The 22054-nt window shown below is 50.1% G+C and overlaps 1 protein-coding gene across 2 annotated transcripts in view; it reads left to right on the plus strand.

Moving 5' to 3' along the window:
* Nucleotides 1-22054, plus strand: part of galntl6 (polypeptide N-acetylgalactosaminyltransferase like 6) — a 159432-nt gene that overhangs the window by 131692 nt on the left and 5686 nt on the right. For both annotated transcript variants that reach the window (XM_029118302.2, XM_034291110.1), the window contains 5 exons: nucleotides 353-538; nucleotides 3900-4083; nucleotides 17618-17735; nucleotides 21120-21227; nucleotides 21326-21547. In XM_029118302.2, the coding sequence (XP_028974135.2) occupies nucleotides 353-538; nucleotides 3900-4083; nucleotides 17618-17735; nucleotides 21120-21227; nucleotides 21326-21547 (818 nt within the window). The remainder of the gene's footprint in view (nucleotides 1-352; nucleotides 539-3899; nucleotides 4084-17617; nucleotides 17736-21119; nucleotides 21228-21325; nucleotides 21548-22054) is intronic.

Raw genomic sequence — 22054 nt, forward strand, 5'->3', positions numbered from 1 at the left:
CGGGGTGGGATTTCAAGCGAGGCCGAGGCCCTTTTGAAAATGTTCTCTCTCACTGTCAGAAAATTCTTTGACTAGGAGATCTCGGCCCACAAAGAGATGTGGGATGGATTTTATCACCTTGAGACACATTTCTGCTGTGTGATCAATGCACCAGAAGCACCCCTCTAACCTGTGTGTGTACTCCTCTGTTTAGTTAATTCGTTTATGTTTAATTACTTTTTATATTAGCTCTGTGTGTTGAATGCCCAAGGCCAGGTTGAAATGTGGTTTCTATATTTACTTCACTTAGCGAGTTAAAAACATTTGAATTGGACGTGTGACCTTCTGCCAATCTGCATCTTTCCCTTCCCAGAGCACCTGAAGGGTCGTCTGGAGGAGTACATGGCTCGCTTCCCGAAGGTGCGCATCGTTCGGACCAAGAAGAGGGAGGGTCTGATTCGTACCCGTCTGCTGGGAGCGTCGGTGGCCAAGGGCGAAGTCCTCACCTTCCTGGACTCCCACTGCGAGGCCAATGTCAACTGGCTCCCTCCGCTGCTCGGTGAGTGTGGTGTGTGTGGTGTGTGGTGTGGTGTGTGTGGTGTGTGTGTGTGTGTGTCCCAGCGTGTGGTGTGTCTGTTTACACCGGTATACCCCCCCCACCCCCACCCCCCCCAACTCTCCGGGTGGACTGGAGCGGAGTCTCAGAATGGAGCTGCAGGGAGAGATAACAGAAAAGGCTTATGCCAGGGAGACGTTTGGTCCGGGAGAGGTCAGGGTAATGAAAGTGTGGCGGGGACGGGGGGGGGCGTCAGAAGGGGACAAGGGAATGTGCATCTGTGAACAGTTATTCCTCTGCAAGAAATGAGTGGAGCCAAGTAGAGTTTTAGTCCATAAGGGGGAAAGGGGGGGGGCTGTAGTGGGAGGGAGGGTGTAGTGGGGGGAGGGTGTAGTGGGAGGGGGGCTGTAGTGGGAGGGAGGGTGTAGTGGGGGGGAGGGTGTAGAAGGAGAATGTGTGAGAGAGAGGGGCAGGTGGAAGGTGGGTCGGTCCAGGTTTTTGTTGCCTTTTCTGATCTCCGTAAGACAGCAGCCAGCGTGCCCCTGGATACGAAGAAATAACGAGGAATTTCACTTTATTTGTGAATTTCACAGAGGAACCCTTTCCCCCCTCACTCCCTCTCCTTTGTTGTTGTTGAGGTTTGATAAAAAGTGCAGCGCCGCCCAGAATCCGTGTTCAGTGCGCACTCCCGGCACGTCGCCCCGGGGGGGCGCAGCGCAACTGCGAGCAAGCTGGGAAACCGTCTCGCGTGAAGCCTGGGAACGGCCTGCGCTCGGGAACTCCGAGGCACCCGAGGCCGTGATTACCGTCACACATACGGTGGATAATCACTGCCCCCTCTGGTTGCCGTGGTGATGATAATGACAGGTACTGGCCGCGGGGGATCAAAAGACGCGGCCACTGGCGGACTGTCAAAAACTCTGGGCGAATAAAGTGTGTGTGGCGGGGGGTGGTGGGGGGGTTTGTCCGAAAGGCCCACGACGTGGTTCCTCAAGTCCGTTACTCAAACGTGGACCTGTTTGGCTGCGTTTTCTTTGTAGCACAATTAAAAGGCGTGCCCCTGACTCTGTACTGCTTCCATTGTTTGGTCTGGTTCCATGGATCCCGTCAGTATCTATTGTCTCCGGACCGACGAGTCGAGGAGCCTCGCAGTGTGGGGGGGTCCTTTAATTGGTTTGGAGTGCAGCCGCCCGCCTCCCGGAGAGCAGATCCTAGAGGTGTCGGCATGGCCCAAATCACAACCCATTTCCTTCCCCCAGTACGCTTCGGAGGGAACTAGGGTGCGGCTTGGGAGGCTCACATAATGAGGTGTGTGAGGCTAAGGCGTGCTGTTTTTCGCGGGGGCTTGAATTTATTATTAGAGTTGACGACGTGCCGCGGCGAACCCCAGGCCAACCACGGGCGTGATGGCACAGGCAATCAACCTGCCAGGGCCTGATACCAGATCAGTGGAATGCTAGGAATCGCTGTCTGTCTCTCGCTTGCTGAAACGACTCCTCTTTTACCGCGGCTTTTTGGTTCGTTCCACCTCTCCCCCTTTCTCTGATGTTCTGCCTCTCTTTTGTTCCATCCTCCCACTCTTTTTGTTTTTGGGGCTTTTTTCCCGTGCTCTCTATCTCTCTATCTGGATCTTAATCTCTCTCGCTCTCTAGATTTCTCTATCTCTCATCACTCTCTCTTTCACCTCAGCTGTTTAGAATCAGCAGTGTAGATCTTAGAGTCTTTTTTTTGCTTTTCTACGTCTTATTAAAATCTCCTGCTAACCCAGGATGTAGACCCAACGTAACGAACAGTGCAACTTTGAATACAAATAAAAACCACTATTACCAGGCCCGTAACAAATCAATGGGACACGGAGCAGTGGGCTCGGCACGACCAGGGCAACATGTTGTATTTCACCCCCCCCCCCCCCCCCCCCCACGGCTGCATTTGAAATTCAATCCATTCTCATGTAATGAGCCCCTGCGAGTTCTATCCCCGTTTCATTTTAGTTTGGCGCCTTTTGCTTCCCGTTCTATTAGAATCGGAGCTTTCCTTCTTTGCCGTCGTTGCACCTGCGTCCGTGCAGGTCCGGGACGGATTCGTGGGCATTCAGATTCTGCCTACTTAGCCGCTTGAAATGTGAGGGAGAATGAACACACGACTGCGCCCTCGGTAAACCCCTGGCTGGGTATTACAGAGCTCTGGCAAACAAACAGACTGGTTAAAATCAATAGTTTCTGTATGTTTGCATTGGCACGACTGGGGGAGTATACAGCTGGGCAGCTTCGGCTTGTGCGGCTTTTCGGAGTGCCAATTAAATTACATCCACATTCTGCGGGGAAGTCGACATTTCAAGGTTTGTTCTGCTTCTACATGCTGCATGACAATTTCAGACAATAAACCTTGACCATACAGCCAGACAGGTTTGAGACCAGGCACAGTATAGGTAGATGGGTGTGTCCAGGCTACAGTATAGGTAGAGGGGTGTGTCCAGGCTACAGTATAGGTAGAGGGGTGTGTCCAGGCTACAGTATAGGTAGAGGGGGTGTGTCCAGGCTACAGTATAGGTAGGGGGGTGTGTCCAGGCTACAGTATAGGTAGAGGGGGTGTGTCCAGGCTACAGTATAGGTAGAGGGGGTGTGTCCAGGCTACAGTATAGGTGGAGGGGGTGTGTCCAGGCGACAGTGTTGGTAGAGGGGGTGTGTCCAGGCTACAGTGTTGGTAGAGGGGGTGTGTCCAGGCTACAGTGTTGGTAGAGGGGGTGTGTCCAGGCTACAGTATAGGTAGAGGGGGTGTGTCCAGGCTACAGTGTTGGTAGAGGGGGTGTGTCCAGGCTACAGTATAGGTAGAGGGGGTGTGTCCAGGCTACAGTGTTGGTAGAGGGGGTGTGTCCAGTATATAACTGTATAGTACTGTTAGTCTCGATGCAGGGTCTGTTAGGCCTCTGCTCCGCTGCTCCCTCCGGTCCAGCACACACGGCCCACAGAGGAAAGGGGGGGGGCGATGACAGATCTGGGACGGCTTTGTACCGCTGGGCTCGATAACACACACACACACACACACACACACACACATGACAGAGTGACAGGTCCAGGTTGGCTCTCAGGCCTCCACGGAGCAAACCTACTTTGAAACGCTGTAATTGTTTCTAATCGTCCGGTCTCTGGCAGCAGGGGGACCGGAGCTGCCCCGAGACTGAAACATAATGGGCAAGGAGGTGGGTGGAGGGGGTGGGTGTGTTGGGAGGTCCAGGGGAACAAAGGTAATTGCCCAGATCCTACTCTCTCTGTGTGCAGGGAGAAAAGAAACAAAGATAAAAAGCTATGAAACACAGGAAAAGGCACCCGCTTACGCTGTCTCTCTGGTTCCCCCCTCCGTAAAGACCAAATCGCTCAGAACCCCAAGACCATCGTCTGCCCCATGATCGACGTCATCGACCACAACCACTTTGGATACGAAGCTCAGGCGGGCGACGCCATGAGGGGGGCCTTCGACTGGGAGATGTACTACAAACGAATCCCCATCCCACCGGAACTACAGGGGCCCGACCCAAGTGACCCCTACGAGTGAGTATGACACACACACACACTCACAGACACACACACACACACACACAGACACACACACAAACACAGACACACACACACAGACAGACAGACACACACTCACACACACAGACAGACACACACACACAGACACACACACACAGACAGACAGACACACACTCACACACACAGACAGACACACACACACAGACACACACACAGACAGACACAGACAGACAGACAGACACACACATACTCAAATAGACATATTACATTATGAATAATAGTCAGTAGTTTAGATCAGTGATGTAATACCTGTGACTGTGGACAACAGTTTAACTATTACATTATGAATAATAGTCAGTAGTTTAGATCAGTGATGTAATACCTGTGACAGTGGACAACAGTTTAACTATTACATTATGAATAATAGTCAGTAGTTTAGATCAGTGATGTAATACCTGTGACAGTGGACAACAGTTTAACTATTACATTATGAATAATAGTCAGTAGTTTAGATCAGTGATGTAATACCTGTGACTGTGGACAACAGTTTAACTATTACATTATGAATAATAGTCAGTAGTTTAGATCAGTGATGTAATACCTGTGACAGTGGACAACAGTTTAACTATTACATTATGAATAATAGTCAGTAGTTTAGATCAGTGATGTAATACCTGTGACAGTGGACAACAGTTTAACTATTACATTATGAATAATAGTCAGTAGTTTAGATCAGTGATGTAATACCTGTGACAGTGGACAACAGTTTAACTATTACATTATGAATAATAGTCAGTAGTTTAGATCAGTGATGTAATACCTGTGACAGTGGACAACAGTTTAACTATTACATTATGAATAATAGTCAGTAGTTTAGATCAGTGATGTAATACCTGTGACAGTGGACAACAGTTTAACTATTACATTATGAATAATAGTCAGTAGTTTAGATCACAGGCGCTTTAACTGTAGTAATAATCAATAGCTTACAGGCATACAGAATGTAAAGGCATACTTTATACATCATATATAATAAAGCATTCCATCAACTCTTTGTGTTCTGCCATTTTCCCATCCATCCCATCCTCCATGAGCTCCACACGCATCTCACATCTGCCTTACATGTATGTATCACGCAATGTGCTCTATGACTCAACACACACCTGTTTCAAGACACTACTTTAAATCTTGTGACACAGACTTGCATTTTATATATTTATTTAATCACTATTTAACCAGGTAAGTCATTTGTCATTGTCAAGAATGACTCGGCCGTTGACATGACGATACAATACCCAGAGCAACATAGATCATTTCAAAATAACAGTACCACTTATAAATACAGTGGGACAAGTGTGTATATGGGACTAGGGGACTCAGCGGGTATAAGTGTCAGACAGCAGCTCAAGTGTTTTATTTTTGAAGAAGTCTGGTGAGATAAGAGTGTCGAGCTTAAGGGTCTTTTGCGACTCATTCCAGTCAGTTGGCAGCAGCGAACTGAAATGAGAGTCCAAAGGAAGAATAGGCTTCAGGCGTGACCTGGGAGATGTATCCACACGGAAGAGCAGGTTACTGCTGGAGTGGCAGACATTAAGAAGCCAGCAAAGTTGGTAGCAACGAGTCTGGCGACGAGGGTGAAGGGCGGGGCCAATTAACTGGAGGGTAAAGGTCGCGGCGGCGAGTGAAAGGGGTGGAGGTCACAAAGCGGACGGCAGCGTGGTAAACTATGTTACGAGGATTGGCAGGGTGCTCGTTTTTTGTAAGTGTCTTCTTGGCAGTGAGTGTGAAGGATGCCTCATTGAGGAACGAGAAACCTGTTCTGGATTTGACTTCAGATGGGCGATACAACAAGGACAACGCCATCAATATAAACTGAGAATAGACTAAGAATAAAGCCTTTAAGAAAACCCGTAGAAACTGACAGAGGGAATTTTGATATCGGGCTAGGCAGTCCTCTGAGATGCGTAGGCCGCCGAGTCCATTAATTAGTGATTGTTGAGTCAAAGGACATGTCAAGAAAGAAACTTTTCAACAAACTTTTCGTCTATGTGGTGTAGGACATGTAGAGGTAGATATAGAGATGCTGAGATGCAGCCGTGGCCAGCTGTGAAGTCTGACTGAACCACAGAGAACACTGTGGGACTCCGGATGACGGGCTGGCTTTCTGTCCACCAGGCATTCAAAACCTTTAGACGGGAGTGGCAAGACTGCGATTACAGCTGTCAGGGTCAAGCCCATCACCCCTTTGAACAGGGGAGTGACCGGTCTTGTGGGATTACTGCTGATTGTAAGGAGAGGTTTAAGAGGCAGGTGATTGGGGCCAAAAAAGGGGCCCATACCACTGAGCCCAGTGGACTCGAATGGGTCCGGTTTTAGCAAACTCTCTCCGCAGCTCATTTCCCAGTCGAGGAGAAATGGGTCACGTCCTGAAGGGGAGCTCTGCATGGAGTGGAGGCACCCATTCAGACAGCTGCAGACGGCATCGCCGGGAGACATGGTTCTCGAGAGTTTTACAAGCAGCAGCTTTAGATAAGACGCCGGAGTATCAGCGATTTTTCCTCACAATAGATAGCCGCCCCTCCACCTTCAGGTGACCTGTCTTGACGGAATGAATTATAGCCAGGAATGAGAGCCCGCGGGTTTCAGTGTGATTTTCAGGGCCAAGATTCAAAAATGACCTGGACGTCGGTTTTAGGCGTACGGGCCTGAAGTTATCGGCCCCAGCGAGTTTTGGACGGAGACAGTTGTGAGGAGACAAGAGGAGATTATGTGGCCTGGATCTGAATGTTCGTTAACAGTACCCATTGACAGTAATAGGGTAAGAACAGGGCCAGAGGTTCTGCTCACAGGGCGTGAAAGGAGGTTGATAATGATTGTCGTAATTGCCGAGATTCAATAGAACTGTTTCAGTACCAGGCGTGTAGACAGAGACAAGGAACAGGGATTGGCCCAGATCGGGTTCATACGGCAAGATGAAAGCAGGAAGGAGACACTGTCCCTGGTGGTGACTGTAGGACCACCAGGATGTAGATCCTGGACAGGAGGTGGGGAGGGGGCTTGGCCGAATAGGTGGATGAATTGGCGCGGTGGTGGTTTGAAAATGTTACGCCGCATTGCAGTGGTCAATACCTGTAAACCAATTCCATTGAAAACACAGGCGCCAGTGGGCACCAGAAACACTCCTAGAGGCTGAGAGCAGGAAGACAGTGATGAGAGATCAACTACGCAGAAGCTTAAATGACACCAGGATGAAACCTAGTCTCCCTACCGTGGATGGGCTTCAAAGTAAGGCTCTTACTTGCTTTAAGTCTCGTGACACAGGCTTGTTTCAAGACTGTACCCAAAGTCTGGCAAAACACAGGGCTGTTTCAAGAAACCTTTGCCAGGTTTTGCAAGACAGGCCTGTTGCAAGACGCACCCGCGGCATCATTCCCTCCGGTCGGTTGGCGGAACCAATCACAATGGTACAGGCTGGCGGTGAGAAGCAGGAAGCTCATTTCCCCCTGCTAGTCCTCCTCCCACATCCCTCCAAATTAATCCTGGGCTTAATGCCTGGGCCGCATCGCCAGTTGGGGGTGAAATGTGCGAGAAGGTGATAGAAGCTAGAGGATAGGCGCTGAAGTCACTGGGCTGAGACATCCTGTACTCTTTACTGTGACTGACGGACTCTTCTGGCTGTTTCGCACTCTCCTTCCCTTGCAGTGGTTTTCTTTTTTCAACGCCTGACATTGCTGTGTGTGAAATGAATGCTGCTAGGATACAGCCAGCCTCTCCTTAGACCCCACTGCTTGGCGGTGCTGGCAAGGACCGTGTGACTAACCCCGCGAAAAGTCCAGTTAGTCCCTCTTGACTCCCTATCAGATCTCTCTGATCCAGGCCTAACGCTTCGGGGTCCAACGCACCTTTTTTGGGAGATTAAAGTTCATCCCATCCTACGCAGGGACCTGCTGATTGTGATCCGTCCCTGCACCGTCTCCTTCTCCCATGCTGCTATCTCGTCAGTGCGTCAGGCTCCCCGTGGCGACAGCAGGTTCTGTCAGAGCCAGATAGACGTTTCCCGGACGGATGAAAACCCCTGTAACGTAAGGCCGAGCTGGATCACACTTCAGTCGTCCCGTCCCGTAAGGACCCTGTCGAAATGAGGACCCTAAGGAGGGGATAGGGGGCCATTGGAGATGTGGACATAGCTTCGCTCCTTCAGGGGAGCCCTTTTATCCCCGGTCACACCGGGGGGTTGGCATTCCACACGTCCTCCTTTCATGTGCGCTTTATTAATGAAGGCCTCGCCTGTCCCTCTCAAGAGCAACCGCGTCGTCAGGGGTTAACATAGGCAAACGTTGGGCTGGGAATTGGCCGGTGGGCTGGGTGGTGGAGGTGTTTGGGTGGGGTGGATGGTGGTGGTGTTTGAATGGGCTGGGTGGTGGAGGTGTTTGGGTGGGGTATGTAGTGTTTGTGTGGGGTAGGTGGGTGGGGCCGTGTTAGGTGGGGTATGTGGTATTTGGGTGGAGTAGGTTGAAGGGCGGCGTTTGGGTGGACGGGTGAGGTTTGGGTGGGGTAGGTGTGCAGGGTGGAGTGACGTGTGTGCTTATCCATATTCTGAGCCGGTCACTTAGAGACTGACGTGTCTGGAATGCACTTATGTCTTGGCTACTGTCTCCCACCCTCCTCGCTTCTAGGTCCAGGATGAGCGAACTGACCCCACCGCCACCTGTCCGCCACCTTGACAGCCCGACGCCGTAGCCGCGCCCCCCCCGATCGGGATCTCTGCATTCGAAATTCCACAGCGCCAGCTCTCCTTTCTGCCTCCCTTCATCCACATTTCACCCACCTCTCTGCCTATTGCCTGAAGCCAAGCTCTCCACACTTAATGGCCTGCTTCCAATCCTATACCGAGACAGACCGACCGACCCCCCCCCCCCGTCCCCCCCTCCCAGCCTGTTCCCAGACTCATGCCGCAGCCTCCTACTCCTACAGGCTCTTGGGACTTGGCCTGGGGCGACTCACAGTGGGCTGCCCAGCCTTGCGTGCTCCCTTCCAGGCTCGGAGGCCCAGCACGCGCGCCCCCCCCCCCCCCCCCTGCTGAGCATGGATCCATGGATCCTCCCTTCCAGCCAGCCAGAGAGCCCACACAGCCAGATTGTCATCCCTCCCCAGACCCATCCAGTCGCACTGTTTTACCACTGTTTACTAAACACTCGCCGTATATGAGAGATCCACAAAGATAGTCTTAGAATCGGTCCCCACATGTTTTTTTGGCACATACATGTTAGGAAGAATGACGTCTTCAGCTTGGTTAGGTTAGGTTAGGTTTAGGGAAAAACATACAACTGGGCATAGTGTTAGATTTGGGGTTGCTTTTAGGCTTAAGCGTTACCGGTTTGGGTAGCCGTTAAAGCAAAGGTTAAGTTTAGGCCTAAAGGTTTGGGTTTGAGGTTAGTGTTAGGGTTGTGTTTATGGCCAAGAGATGGGGGTCCTCACAAAAAAAAAAAATCAAATGTAGGTATCTTCCACTACCACAGAACCAACAGGGGCCTTCTCTTATTACAACAGGTTTCCCATCCTGGCCTTCTCCTATTACAACAGGTTTCCCATCCTGGCCTTCTCCTATTTCAACACGTTTCCCATCCTGGCCTTCTCCTATTACAACAGGTTTCCCATCACGGCCTTCTTCTCATATTACAACAGGTTTCCCATCCTGGCCTTCTCCTATTACAACAGGTTTCCCAGGCAAAACAGAGGTAAATCGGGGTTCCTGCTGATGGATGATGCTCATGAAATGTTAACTATTCTCAAACGGCCTCCGTCTGTCATGTTTGGCTGTGGGAGAGGTATTCTGTTTCACCAAGCTAATACCCACAACACTGTTTTATAGTGGAGGACCGGATGGTGGGTGTACTGAATTTCTTACGGTTATTTAGATTAACACTTTGCCACTTTATCTCCACCCAAACGGCTTCTGTTTTTTGTATTTGTATTTAATTCAACATTTAACTGTGTGTGTGTGTGGTGTTGAGTGAAACGTGAAACATTCGGTAGGAATGACTGTGCACTTTGACTTTGAATGTATTGAATTAGCCAGGATTTTAGCTTATTGCTTGGTCCAACAATGGCACTTTTTTTTTGTGCAGTACCTTTAGTAGGCTACATGTGTGTTCTGAAAGACGCTTCCATTCTTTCAGTTCGATACGAAATGTCCCGTCACATTCATCACACGTCGGAGCCGCTGTTTGTGGAAGACTTTCTCTCTTTGGATCCCTGTAGTATTGATGTTATCTATCTCTCTCTCTGTCTCGTTCTACCTGTGGCGGTTGTATTTTCGTCTATCTCTTCTCCAGAGAATTAGAACAAAACACGGAAGACAGTACAAAGAAGAAACAATCGATGTCAAGGGAAAATACTTCAGCAAAATCAATAGCCAGACCAGTATTTGTTCATGGGCATTTTATTACCAGGTTATCAGCTATACCTGTTACTCATTACTAATTTATCTCTCTGGGAAATGAAGAAGACTATCTTGACAGGGAGAGAATGAACAAGGCAATATGAAGGAGTAGCTTAGGCCAAGGCTTCTACCTCATTAGAATAAATCTACAGACATGAAGGATGTTCAGACCGGTTTGAGAATGATCGTCTGATCTGAGGTCAGGGTCCTGGACAGGGAAAGGGACCTTGTTGACAATATAACGTGCAGACTATTCATGCTGCACTCTGTCATGTAACGGCATGTATTCCCATTGACTGCCAACCTTAAAAGCCTTAATGACAACACACGAGACATTAGGTAGTCCATCACCGTTTGTGAAAAGCCTTTTCTCTGTGTTGAAACTAGAAGAGTTGGGACATCTTTCCTGCCTCACTCCATGCCTGCCTCACAACCTGTCTACCTCATTCTCTGTCTGCCAAACTCAGATAGGGAGTCTGCCTCACTCCCTGCCTCCCTCCCCGCCTCACTCCCTGTCTGCCTCGTTCCCTCACATCCAGCCTGCCTTGTTCCCTGCCTCCCCTACTCACTGCAATCCCCGCCTCACTCCCTGTCTGCCTCGTTCCCTCACATCCAGCCTGCCTCGGTCCCTGCCTGCCTATAACACCTAGCGCATTGGCATGCGTGGAGCGTGCTTCTCTAAAATGCCTTAATATAGATCTTACTGGCTGTTACAAGATGAAAGCGGTTCCCCTATCTGGATCACAGCTCATTTGTGAAATGACTGATCCGGTGAGAAGAAACATTTCACATGCTTCTGTTTGTGTGTGTGTGAGCGCGCATACATGCCACTACATGTGTCGGTGGGTGGAGGTGTGTGTGTGTGTGTGTGCAACTACGTGTGTGTGTGTGTTTGCGTCACTGCGTCCTATCATAGCCGAACCAAATGAAAGAATTCAACTTTTATGTCACATTGTTTGTGCGTGTGTGTTCATGTGTGTGTGTGTGTGTGTGTGTGTGTGGGTGTGCACGCATTACTCTCTCTGGCTAAATGAAACACAAATACACACCCCCACCCGCGCACCTCCGTCATTGAGATCATGACATGACCTACTGTACGCACTGTCTTTAGCCGATGTCACGCCGCCACCTACTGGCCGAAAGGCAGAGCGACAGCACTGTTGTGACAACATGCCTTTCCGCGGTGTAACGCAACGCCGCCGCCGCCGCCGCCGGTTAGCATGGCACCAATCCACTCACATCCCTATCAAAAAGACTCCTCAGCCGTTCCTACTTCATGTTAAATCATTATCGCCGGGGTAATGGGGTCACAGTGTCCTACATGTTACTTGCACTATTGCGAGGGAGGACGTTGAATAATGCACAGCACATCCGTTTTAATCGTGTTCCCAGCACAGCCAGCGTGTGCCCTTGGAAGCTGCACGCTGCTCGCGCGCGCCCCCAGAAACACACAATCTGCACCGTTGCATGAAGGAGGGGAGGTTCATCGCGCCCCCCCCCGAGGCAAGAGGATTATGTAAAGAGAGAGCTTTCGATAAATGACACCTGGGGACCCGGAGAGACGCCTCTGCAGGCTGAGCAAAGAGATGTGCGTGCGCGCTGGGTGCGAACCCTCGCCTACGAGCTCTCGCACCTGTTTGCCTGCTGGCAGTCCCGTGACCTTGGCTGTAGGGGTCGCGTATGACTCGGCTCACAAACGGGCGCCCCTCCGTGTCTATAACTGAGGCTCCGTCCTGTATCCTGAAACGTACCTGTTTCATATAGCCGCCCGGAACTGGGCAGATGGGAGGCATCGATTATTTCAATTTCTCCCACCGGAGCGCTTGTGCCACCCTTGCCAAAACGGAGAAGCTTTTTTTCTGTTGCGCTTTGGTTTGCAGTCTCTGTGGAGTTTAAAATGTTTTTTCCTTTTCTAATTTCTTTCAGGCACCCGAGTGTGTTTGTTTCCGTATTTTATTTGTGATACGGGAGTTGGGAGAGTGTGCGCGCGCGTGTGTGTGTGTGTGTGTGCGTGGGCGTCGCTGTGCGCATACAGCGTGCGCGCGGCGGCCCTTCTTTAATTGGATGTGAGAGCTAATCCCCCGAACACGGACGATGATTGGCGGGCAGGTAGGCTGTCGTAATTGGTGAGTGTGGCTTAGAAACTGATAGGTGCCAACACGCCGAGGCGTTGCTGAGAAATCGATGCGCTCCAAATCAATGGCGACTGCCCGCTAAGGCACTGAAAGCTGTGGCTGCGTCCAAAATGGCACTATGTCCACTAGACAGGGCACTGCCTTTGACTTAGGGCCCCGCATAGACCCCGGGCCAAAGTAGAACACCAGAGAGAAAGAAGGGCGCCATTTTGGGACAGAGTTTCTGTCTGTGCAAGGGAGAGGGAGAATGATTAATTGTATTTGGACAAGCCTAAGTAAAGAGATGTTGGAGCTGAGCTCCCCCATCGTTTGGGCCGAGGCAGACTGGGAGTCCGTCCAAACTGTACACGCGCGCCCCGAGCACGCAAACACGCACACAAGCTGTCTGCTTTGGTTGAGATGTAGGTTTAACTCAGTTTTACTGTTCTCTTAAGGTGCACTAGGGGAGGACCATTGCATGAGGGGTTTTGCTGACTGCAGTGTGTTTTGGTGTGTGCTTGTGTGCGTGTGTTTGTGTGTGTGTGTGTTTGTGGGTGTGAGTGTGTGTGTGTTTGTGTAACTAGTACAACCGGATGTGTATTTGTCTGCATCTCTGTAGGTAATATTTATATTCATGAACAATTCTCCCTGGCCAAGCCCGTTCACACTGAGAGAAATTGTTACAGTTGAAGGAAACCTCAAACTCATTTCCCAGGAGAGACCCTGAAGGCTTCCAACGGCACGGCTTTATTCGCCTGTTCAAATGACTTCAACAGGTTTAACAAATCACATCAGACAATTAGTCTTTTGTTTCCAGTGTTTTTGTTTTTTTAATGGGAAACATTAGAAAGTAGCGTTCAATCTGAAAAACTGCCTGCTAGCCTCCTTTTAACATAAAAGACAACAACCTCATCAAAAACTGCACGAAGAAATCAAAAACCAACCTCCAAAAACAAGAAAATTACCAGCCGCCCCCCCCGTATCCACACCCACACAGGGGCAAGGCCTCCACCACCCCACAACTACACCCACCCTGCTGCCACCATCACTCCCCTCCACACCATCTCCACCCAACCATTGACTGAGTTGGTCAATACCACACATCAGTTCAGTTCATTTGTTGCTCCTAATAAGAGAGGACAGGTTAACAGATTAGAATTCCTTTACATTCAGAGAATTTCACCCTAGGGACATAGCGAATTCTTTCCAAATGCAGAGGGAACCGCTTTTGTTCACGGAGCGCACCCCTCCCTCAGCAGCAGGAACATGCGCTGGGTTTTCTCTCCGATTCAGCTGCGTCCGTGGTTCAGTCCCGTCCGCTTTGGGTCAACACCAACTCGTTGGGTTGGTAGTCTTTGATATGCCTGGGCCCCCAGACGGGAAGGCCTCTGAGGCGTGGCCTGGGAGTGGACGTGACGCGGACGCTCCACTGACTCAGAACCTCCAACTGCAGCGCCGTGCTCTCTGCTTCACCCACCTGGTTGGCCAGACACGCACTTGCGCGTCCGCGTGCACACACTCAGACACACACACATACTACAGACACACAGACACACACACACAGACACACATACACGCACACACACACACAGCTTCCCCCTGCTCCTCCGTCTCAACTCGGACCCATCGATCGACACGTCCTCCCGAGATCCCCCGTCTAATTAACGGATCGATAAGAGCCGCCGCGCTGCAGTCTTACCAATATCATATCCAGTTTGGCCCTCTCCTTTCATCTCCCAGTCCTTCCTGGAGCAACCCGCACCAAAGTAATCACATCTCCTGAGTGCTTGCGCTCTGTCCCTGGCAGCATAATAGCTATTGACTGAAATCATCTTGACTGACTGGCCTTAGTTCTCCGCTACACGGTCCACGTCCAATGATAGTTCCATGGGGGGCGGGGGGGGGGGGGGGGGGGGGGGGGCGGTGAAACACGTTGTCGTCGTCCCCCGGGCCATTCGTGACGCCTTGGTTTTATTGGGAGTGCGGCGCAATCAATCAATCAGATGTGTTTTATAAAGCACTTTTTACCTCAGCTGTTGTCACGAAGTGCTCATACAGACGAGCCTGAAACCCCAGAGAGCCAGCGACAACCAGACACTGATTCACAGCGGCACATGCAGTGTAGCCAGACTCTGAGGGCTGTCCAGTCCTCTTCTGGCTGTGTCGGGTGAACAGTATAAGAGTATGTGACCTTTTTGGGCCACGTCAATGTTTTTTGCGTGTTCAGATTAACAGCGGGATCAAATATTCCAATGGGCGGTGTCCAGAGTCTTTAAGCAGGATCCAGATCAGCCAATGCAAACGTAAAACCTTAGGACTGAATCAGGACAGACCTGTAGCGTTACACTAGGGACTGAGATGGGATGGGGGGGGGTCTGGAGACACTGTGTCCCCGTTCAAAGGTAACCCCAGATAGGGTGACCCCCCCCCCCCGTTTGAACCAGAACTGCCTCAAACTAATGGGTGGCCGTGTGCTTAGAGTGCCCGCCCTGAGACTGGAAGGTCGTCAGTTCTATACCCAGCCAAGTCACACCAAAGGCTCAGGATTAAGGAGACAGACTGGGGTTAAGGCTTTGTGCAGGGCCTGGGCCTGGGTCGGTGCTGAAGGGCCTGGCATCCTGGCCTGGGTCGGTGCTGAAGGGCCTGGCATCCTGGCCTGGGTCGGTGCTGAAGGGCCTGGCATCCTGGCCTGGGTCGGTGCTGAAGGGCCTGGCATCCTGGCCTGGGTCGGTGCTGAAGGGCCTGGCATCCTGGCCTGGGTCGGTGCTGAAGGGCCTGGCATCCTGGCCTGGGTCGGTGCTGAAGGGCCTGGCATCCTGGCCTGGGTCGGTGCTGAAGGGCCTGGCATCCTGGGTACTCAGGTAGTCACTTAGCAAAGCAGTCGGACGTCCTTGGCTCCTCCACTGCGCCATTTGATTGAGTCTGCTACTATTTTTCAACACTTTATTAAATTGGAGCAAAGCGGGCCGTAGGGTATTACCCACAGAGAAAACTGATAGAGACAAAATTGATTTTGGCGCCTCGAGCTTCCCCGGTCTGGCTCTGCCTGTACCACCACATGCTCGTTCCCTACTCCTGGCTTGTGTTTTGAATGGCCAGAGACAAACATTTGGAACACGGAATATTTAAATTGCGTCGACTTGGGTCAGACCAGGCTGCTTTTGGTTTGAAAAAGGCCTAACCATGTTAAGCCACCAGATCCAGCCACTCCCAAACTTAGAGGGTGTGTCTCTGGCAGTTTGGAAGGTGCCCTGAGGGCCCAAACCTTTCTCCCACCTTACCTTCCTGTCACAGTCCCTTTCCCTAATGAAGTACAACATTTACATGTACCGGGACTGCCCTCCTTTATACATTTTCTCTCTTACTGTTTAAAACTTCTTGGCTTTAAGCTTTTTAGTGATGACTAAGAGGCCTGAATAATGTATAGCGGGAGGTTTCATAACAGTGTTGTTTGGAGATTTAATGAATCAGTGTTCCTGTTGCACTGTGGCTTTGCCTCACGGTGCCGCTCGAAAGCATTTTCAGGCTATAAAAATACCCCCGGTTCTGCCACTGCGCTCGCTAGCTGAATTGCTAGGCCCGTTCTCTACACCCCATGCGTCACATCCAACCCAGTCCAAGCCTCACATCGAGGCACTGTGGTTCTCCCTCGCTCTCAATAATTAAAATCACCGTGGTGTTTTCCTTTCTTGGCCCCCGCTCCTTAAATTACAATATTTCATCCCCCAGCTCTTTATTAGAAGATTGGCTCCTCGTTCGTTTCGCTGCCGAGGAAGGACTCGAACGCCGGGAAAGAGCCATTCCCATTACCCGGAGGATTACTCCGATTTTCCACCGTGCGTCCAAGAAGAACTACAAAGAAAGGAAAAAACATTAAACATCCCAGAGTCGGGGTCCAGCAAAATCCACTCCCCGAGCTTAAGCCCTGCTGAAAGGGAGTATGAAATAACAATAAGTACAGGTTTGGGGCAGTACAATGAACAGCGAGGTAGAATAGAAATAGGCAGGAAGACAGGATTAGAGTAGTATTAGTGGAAGCAGTCTGTTGTTGTTGAACGAATTTGCTTCTCCTCAGAGTACTTGCTGCTTACCGTGTGTCCATCCTCCTGTACGCTTTGATCCTCGCCGGATTTGCCTGCACTAAATGCCAAATGTCAGGCGAGTAGACCTGTCATGTGTCAATCACGTGGCTCTCTGACTGCCCGAGCTCTTTGTGGAGCTCATCGATTGCACGAGCGTCGGCTCGCGGCGAGATTCGGAAGCCGTGCGGTGATTGGATGAATGTGCCCGACCGAGATAAGCTGAACAGAACCTCCTTTATTATTCCAAGAAAGAGCATGAGGGGGATTTCTGGGTAAGGAGTTGAGGCTGCCCCGGTGTCCGGGCGAGGATGTGTTTACTATGGACACAATGCTGTTTCAGAGGAAGTGCATTAAGAATGGAGGGATATCTGCGAGACGTGGGTCAGGAGAGGGCCAAGTCATTTCTCACATAGGCTGGAAAAGGATTGTCTCTGGATTACAGAGCTCAAATGCCACCTTTCAATGTTTGTACTACATACATCCTTTATGTTGTTCCCAGCCCAGTGTGGATTTTGCCGTATGTTTTAACGTCTTCAACAATAGCTGAAACACTTATCTGCTAGTGGATTTTCTCTGGATTTAGATGCTTATAATTCCATCAAATGCCACCGTTCAGTGTATGTATTCTAATAACCTCTGTATTTAATATTTTCGACCAGCACAAAGGAATATGAGTGGCATGCTTGTTACCTGGCCATGGTTATTTACACTCTCATTCACTTTCTCTCTTGTTTTGTTTCTGTCCATCTCTGTCCTTTTTCTGTCTCTGCATCTCTCATGGGAGAAGCCGGTACTTGTTGACTAAAACACAAAGGAGACTACAAAAATGGTTTTGCGCTGATTATAAAGTTGCATAAACTTGCCTCACACAGCAGTCTGTAAACACATGGACTCTCTCTATTCTCCTAAAGGTCACCAGTGATGGCGGGAGGTCTCTTTGCCGTCAACCGCCAGTGGTTCTGGGAGCTTGGTGGCTATGACACCGGCCTGGAGATATGGGGTGGTGAGCAGTATGAGATATCATTCAAGGTAAGCGAGAAAAAAAGGGATTTGACAAGAACACTGGCCAATCACACATTTCTTATAAGAATGTTCTCAAAAATGCAGTCTGTGTAATATGATGTTAATGTGTGCATAATCCATGAATTGAAGTACATAATTTAACCCTGAAATTCTACGTTTTCAAAGCAAATGCTTTCTATGACATGGTGGCACAAACTGGCCCGTTCTGTGTAAGACTTAGCACACCATTTTTATGCAACCACACGGCTAGAAATCACAGACTGCGTCTTTGAGACAGTTATCTTAAACGGAGCACAGAACACAGCACGCTGTAGGAACTGGACAGCTGCGTAATACTAAAAAGATGCTAGTCGCGTGCTCTTGAGGTTTCTATTTCTGCCCACTTCCTTGTGCTACTTTATCACGTGTTTACTACCTGTCCGGGCACATTACTACACGTGAATGCCATCCTCTTTTATACTAATCAATAGGATAAAACATGAACTGGAGACCAGCATCTTTGCCTTTTAAGTCATCTTTAGATTAATGTCTCCGAAACGATATCAGAACGACTCGTTTTAATTCAAAACAATTCAGTGCGAGTAGAGGAACGACTCAGTGTTAAAAACGAATCGATACAATACGATACAATAGAGCAGAGATTTGTCAGCGGGGATTTCCTTGCGCCATGCGTCGATTCCCCGAGGCAGCTGGGATGCATGCAAAGCTAGAAGGGGCCCTCTTGTGAGTGAGCTTGTGTTGAACCTGTTGGCGTCCTGGTTGGACAAGCAGTGTGAGCAAATGAACAGCTTGGTGTGGATTCCTAAGAGGAAGGTTTGGCGCAAAATGAAGCTCTCCCAAATCCGTCGGGAGTTACTGTGAAGAGCCAGGGCCATAAGTAAAATTGGAAATGATGAAATCGGGGAGGGGAGCAAATGGTGTGTAACACATATCCTTATTTTACACTCATAAGAACTATTACTAATGGTGAACCTCAACATTGAAAGGCTGGACAATGAACCTGTTCAGTAGGTAGCCTGAACTGTTCTCAGATGACCGTTGTGCCGCCGGGATTTAAGGCTGCTTTCATTCCAGCAAAACACGCAACCCAGCAACTCATTTGCCGACCAAAACCATTTTTCATTCGTCACGAAAGATGAGCAGGAATTTTGGAAGGTAGAAAGTAGTGTGAGATAGAACTCAGTAAACCGGCAATTTGTTAAGTTTCACTAGACCCCCTGACAATCCATTTGGATTGGTTTTGGGGGGGCCACGGATCGATGCACTCGCATCTTAAACATTTAAATCGGGGACAGATATAAATTGGTCACCGTTTACATCCATAGCCCTAGACGATATGCAATCGAGGCCACAGCGATGTGGCTGTAAAATCTTTTTCAACCTTGCAAATATGACATGCTCATGGTCTGCTTCCCTGGACCCGTAGCGAAACAATAGCGCGTTATACAGAGAATGAGCTGTCGTTCTGGGATGGATGGAGACACTCAGCAATGTGGTTCTTTTGTCCAGCATCTCTTCCGTCCTGTCCTATCGTAACTCATTCTCCACTGGACAGATCTATCAGCTCCCAGACAACTTTATTAAATTGGAACAACTTTTGCCCAGGAGAAATGGTCCCCCTCTCTCTTCTCTGTCTCCAGTGTTTTATTTCCCAACCTTCTTCAGCCAAATGCAGTCCTCCTGAAAAGCTAGTGGCTCAAGAATAATGTCTAAGGGGAGGGTGTGTTTGTGTGTGTGTCTGCGTTAGGGGGTTACCAAACTAATTACACCCAGTGATGTTTGGCTTGTTTGTGGCTCACTGGTGATTCCTGATTTGATTTCCAGTGGAAAACGGGAGGCGTTAGGATGTGAGGGAACATTGTTTTTACCTGACATACCTGCCACGGAACTGCATCTCGATATGTTCTCTCTCTCCCCTTTTCCCCTCCATTTCTCTTCTTTCCTCTCTTTCTCTCTCCCTCCTTCACACACACACACACACACACACTTACTCACTCACTCTTGTTCTGTCAGTGAGTGCACTTTGTAATTGGAATGCAGCCCTTTCTTCCTTGACTTGAAACCATGGCAACGACGAAAATAGTTCCCAAGAGACATTGCCATGAGGCTCGGCAATTGCTTCTGGTGCTGTATGCGGGAAGGGGGGCATTAGTGTCAATCTGTGTGTAATTTTAGTTGTTTGGTATTATTTTCCTTTTGTACTGATCCAAGTCAGAAGTGTACAATGGGCACCGAAATGAAAGACCTCACTGTAAATATTACACAAGGGCGCCCCCTTCTGTCTAAACAATCATGGATTGTGTTGAAGAGTTGATTGGTTCGATTACTCTGCTCTCACTGTCTGCTGTCTAACCCGTAACAGTACATGCTAGCAGTCAGAATAACAATTCACACAACAGTTATTTCTTCATACATTGAAGGAGTAGACATAAACACATGCCTTAAGCCAACTCTTCTTCATAAACACATGGCAATCATTCATAAACATATCTTATTATCTCCGTAGTGAATGGTTAATGGTAGCCTATGTGTATACCCTAAATAAGCCGTGTTCTGATGACAGGAGGAATTTCTCCATATGCCAGTGAAGCGTGTGAAGCAAGCTTGACCGTTAACCCGGGGCTCCACGGGGGAGCGTCCTGCCTCTTTTGAGTGCTCCCACACGCCGCAGGAGAGCAGGAGGTGAACAGAACTGTCCTCCTTCGCCAAACTTCTCCCCAGTGGGTCTTTGGCAATCTGACGGCTTAAAATCGGCTGCAAACAATCCACACGACCTAACCCCGTACCACCGCCAGTTAGTCTGTGCGGGGTTTACTTCCTGTCTGAAAGCACCAATCACAGTATGAGGCATTCACTCTTTCCCATTTTCTCTTTCCCCTCTGTCTTCCTCCCTCCCTCCATCCTTTTCATCTGCTCCCTTTGACGCGGGAAAAGAGGGGCATTGAGCAGTGCTCTGGAAATAGGATTCCTTTCAGTCGCTCTGCTCTGAGGGTTTTAATGGTGCCCCGCTGAGAAGACCGAGCGGGAAACCACTTCAGGTATGGACAGAGTGACAGAAGGTTGTCCGTGTGCGGGTCTCAGAACAGACAGGACACACGCCCGTCTGCACAAACCATCCCAACGACGACAACAGCAATCATGAGAGCGCCCCCTAAACCCACCACGTGCCCCGCAACATCCCTTCGAAAGCCTGCTACTCTCTCCAGAAGAAGTAATCAACCGCGAACGAGCCGACGGCGTACCCCTTGTTCCTTAGTTTTTGCCCCCGAAGGCACGCGACTCACCGCCGGGCCAGGTTTGTGAGCAACCGCTCACGACGCAACGCGCAGCCGGTCGGGTAAAGTAGCTCCCGGGCGCCACGTGCTCAGACATTTTCTGTTCCTCTTTCAGGTGTGGATGTGTGGGGGGAGCATGTACGACGTGCCCTGCTCCAGGGTGGGGCACATTTACCGGAAGTACGTCCCCTACAAAGTGCCGTCCGGAACCAGCCTAGCCCGGGTAAGTCCAAGCAGTCGACCGACACGCTGCTTTCCAGCTGCCGTTCCTGCCGCCTCCCCTTAGCCGTGACCCCGCCCCCCCCCCCCCTGTCATCCCAGAACCTGAAGCGGGTGGCAGAGACCTGGATGGACGAGTACACTGAGTACATCTACCAGCGGCGTCCCGAGTACCGGCACCTCTCTACCGGGGACCTGACGGCCCAGAAGGAGCTGAGGAAGCAGCTGAAGTGTAAGGACTTCCGGTGGTACATGAGCACCGTGGCCTGGGACCTGGACAAGTACTACCCCCCCGTGGAGCCCCCCCCCGCCGCCTGGGGAGAGGTAGGACGTTGGGAACACACACACGCACACACACCCAGAGACAACATTGGGAACACACACACACATCCACACAGACCCAGAGACAAACCACAGAACCAGCGAACGCAATCACGAGAGCTCGTAGGCACACGCGGGCCCCTACTCCAACACACGCAAACACGCGCACCTACTAAAACACACACACACACATGAAGGGGTACAGAATCACATATTAACGTTCAAATGGCGAATGAAAAGCAACACAAGAAAATGCCTTTGAAGCCCCTTATTGAGTCCTCCGGCCATTCATACAAATGACGTGACGACTCCTGGCCAAACCTACAGGACGGCGTAAAGCCGCAGGCACACCGAACATGTCGCCGCTGACCACCGAGGCCGAGCGGTACTCACAGTCCGCCGTGGTTCCGGCCTGTTTTTAGTTTGCCGTTGTAATGAATGAAAGTACTTCCAGACACCAATACATCAGCGTGCAGACACTCCCTAAACGCCTCCACAGGTGTTACGGCA

The sequence above is a fragment of the Esox lucius genome, chromosome 25, assembly GCF_011004845.1.
Source record: "Esox lucius isolate fEsoLuc1 chromosome 25, fEsoLuc1.pri, whole genome shotgun sequence".
Classification (NCBI taxonomy): domain Eukaryota; kingdom Metazoa; phylum Chordata; class Actinopteri; order Esociformes; family Esocidae; genus Esox; species Esox lucius.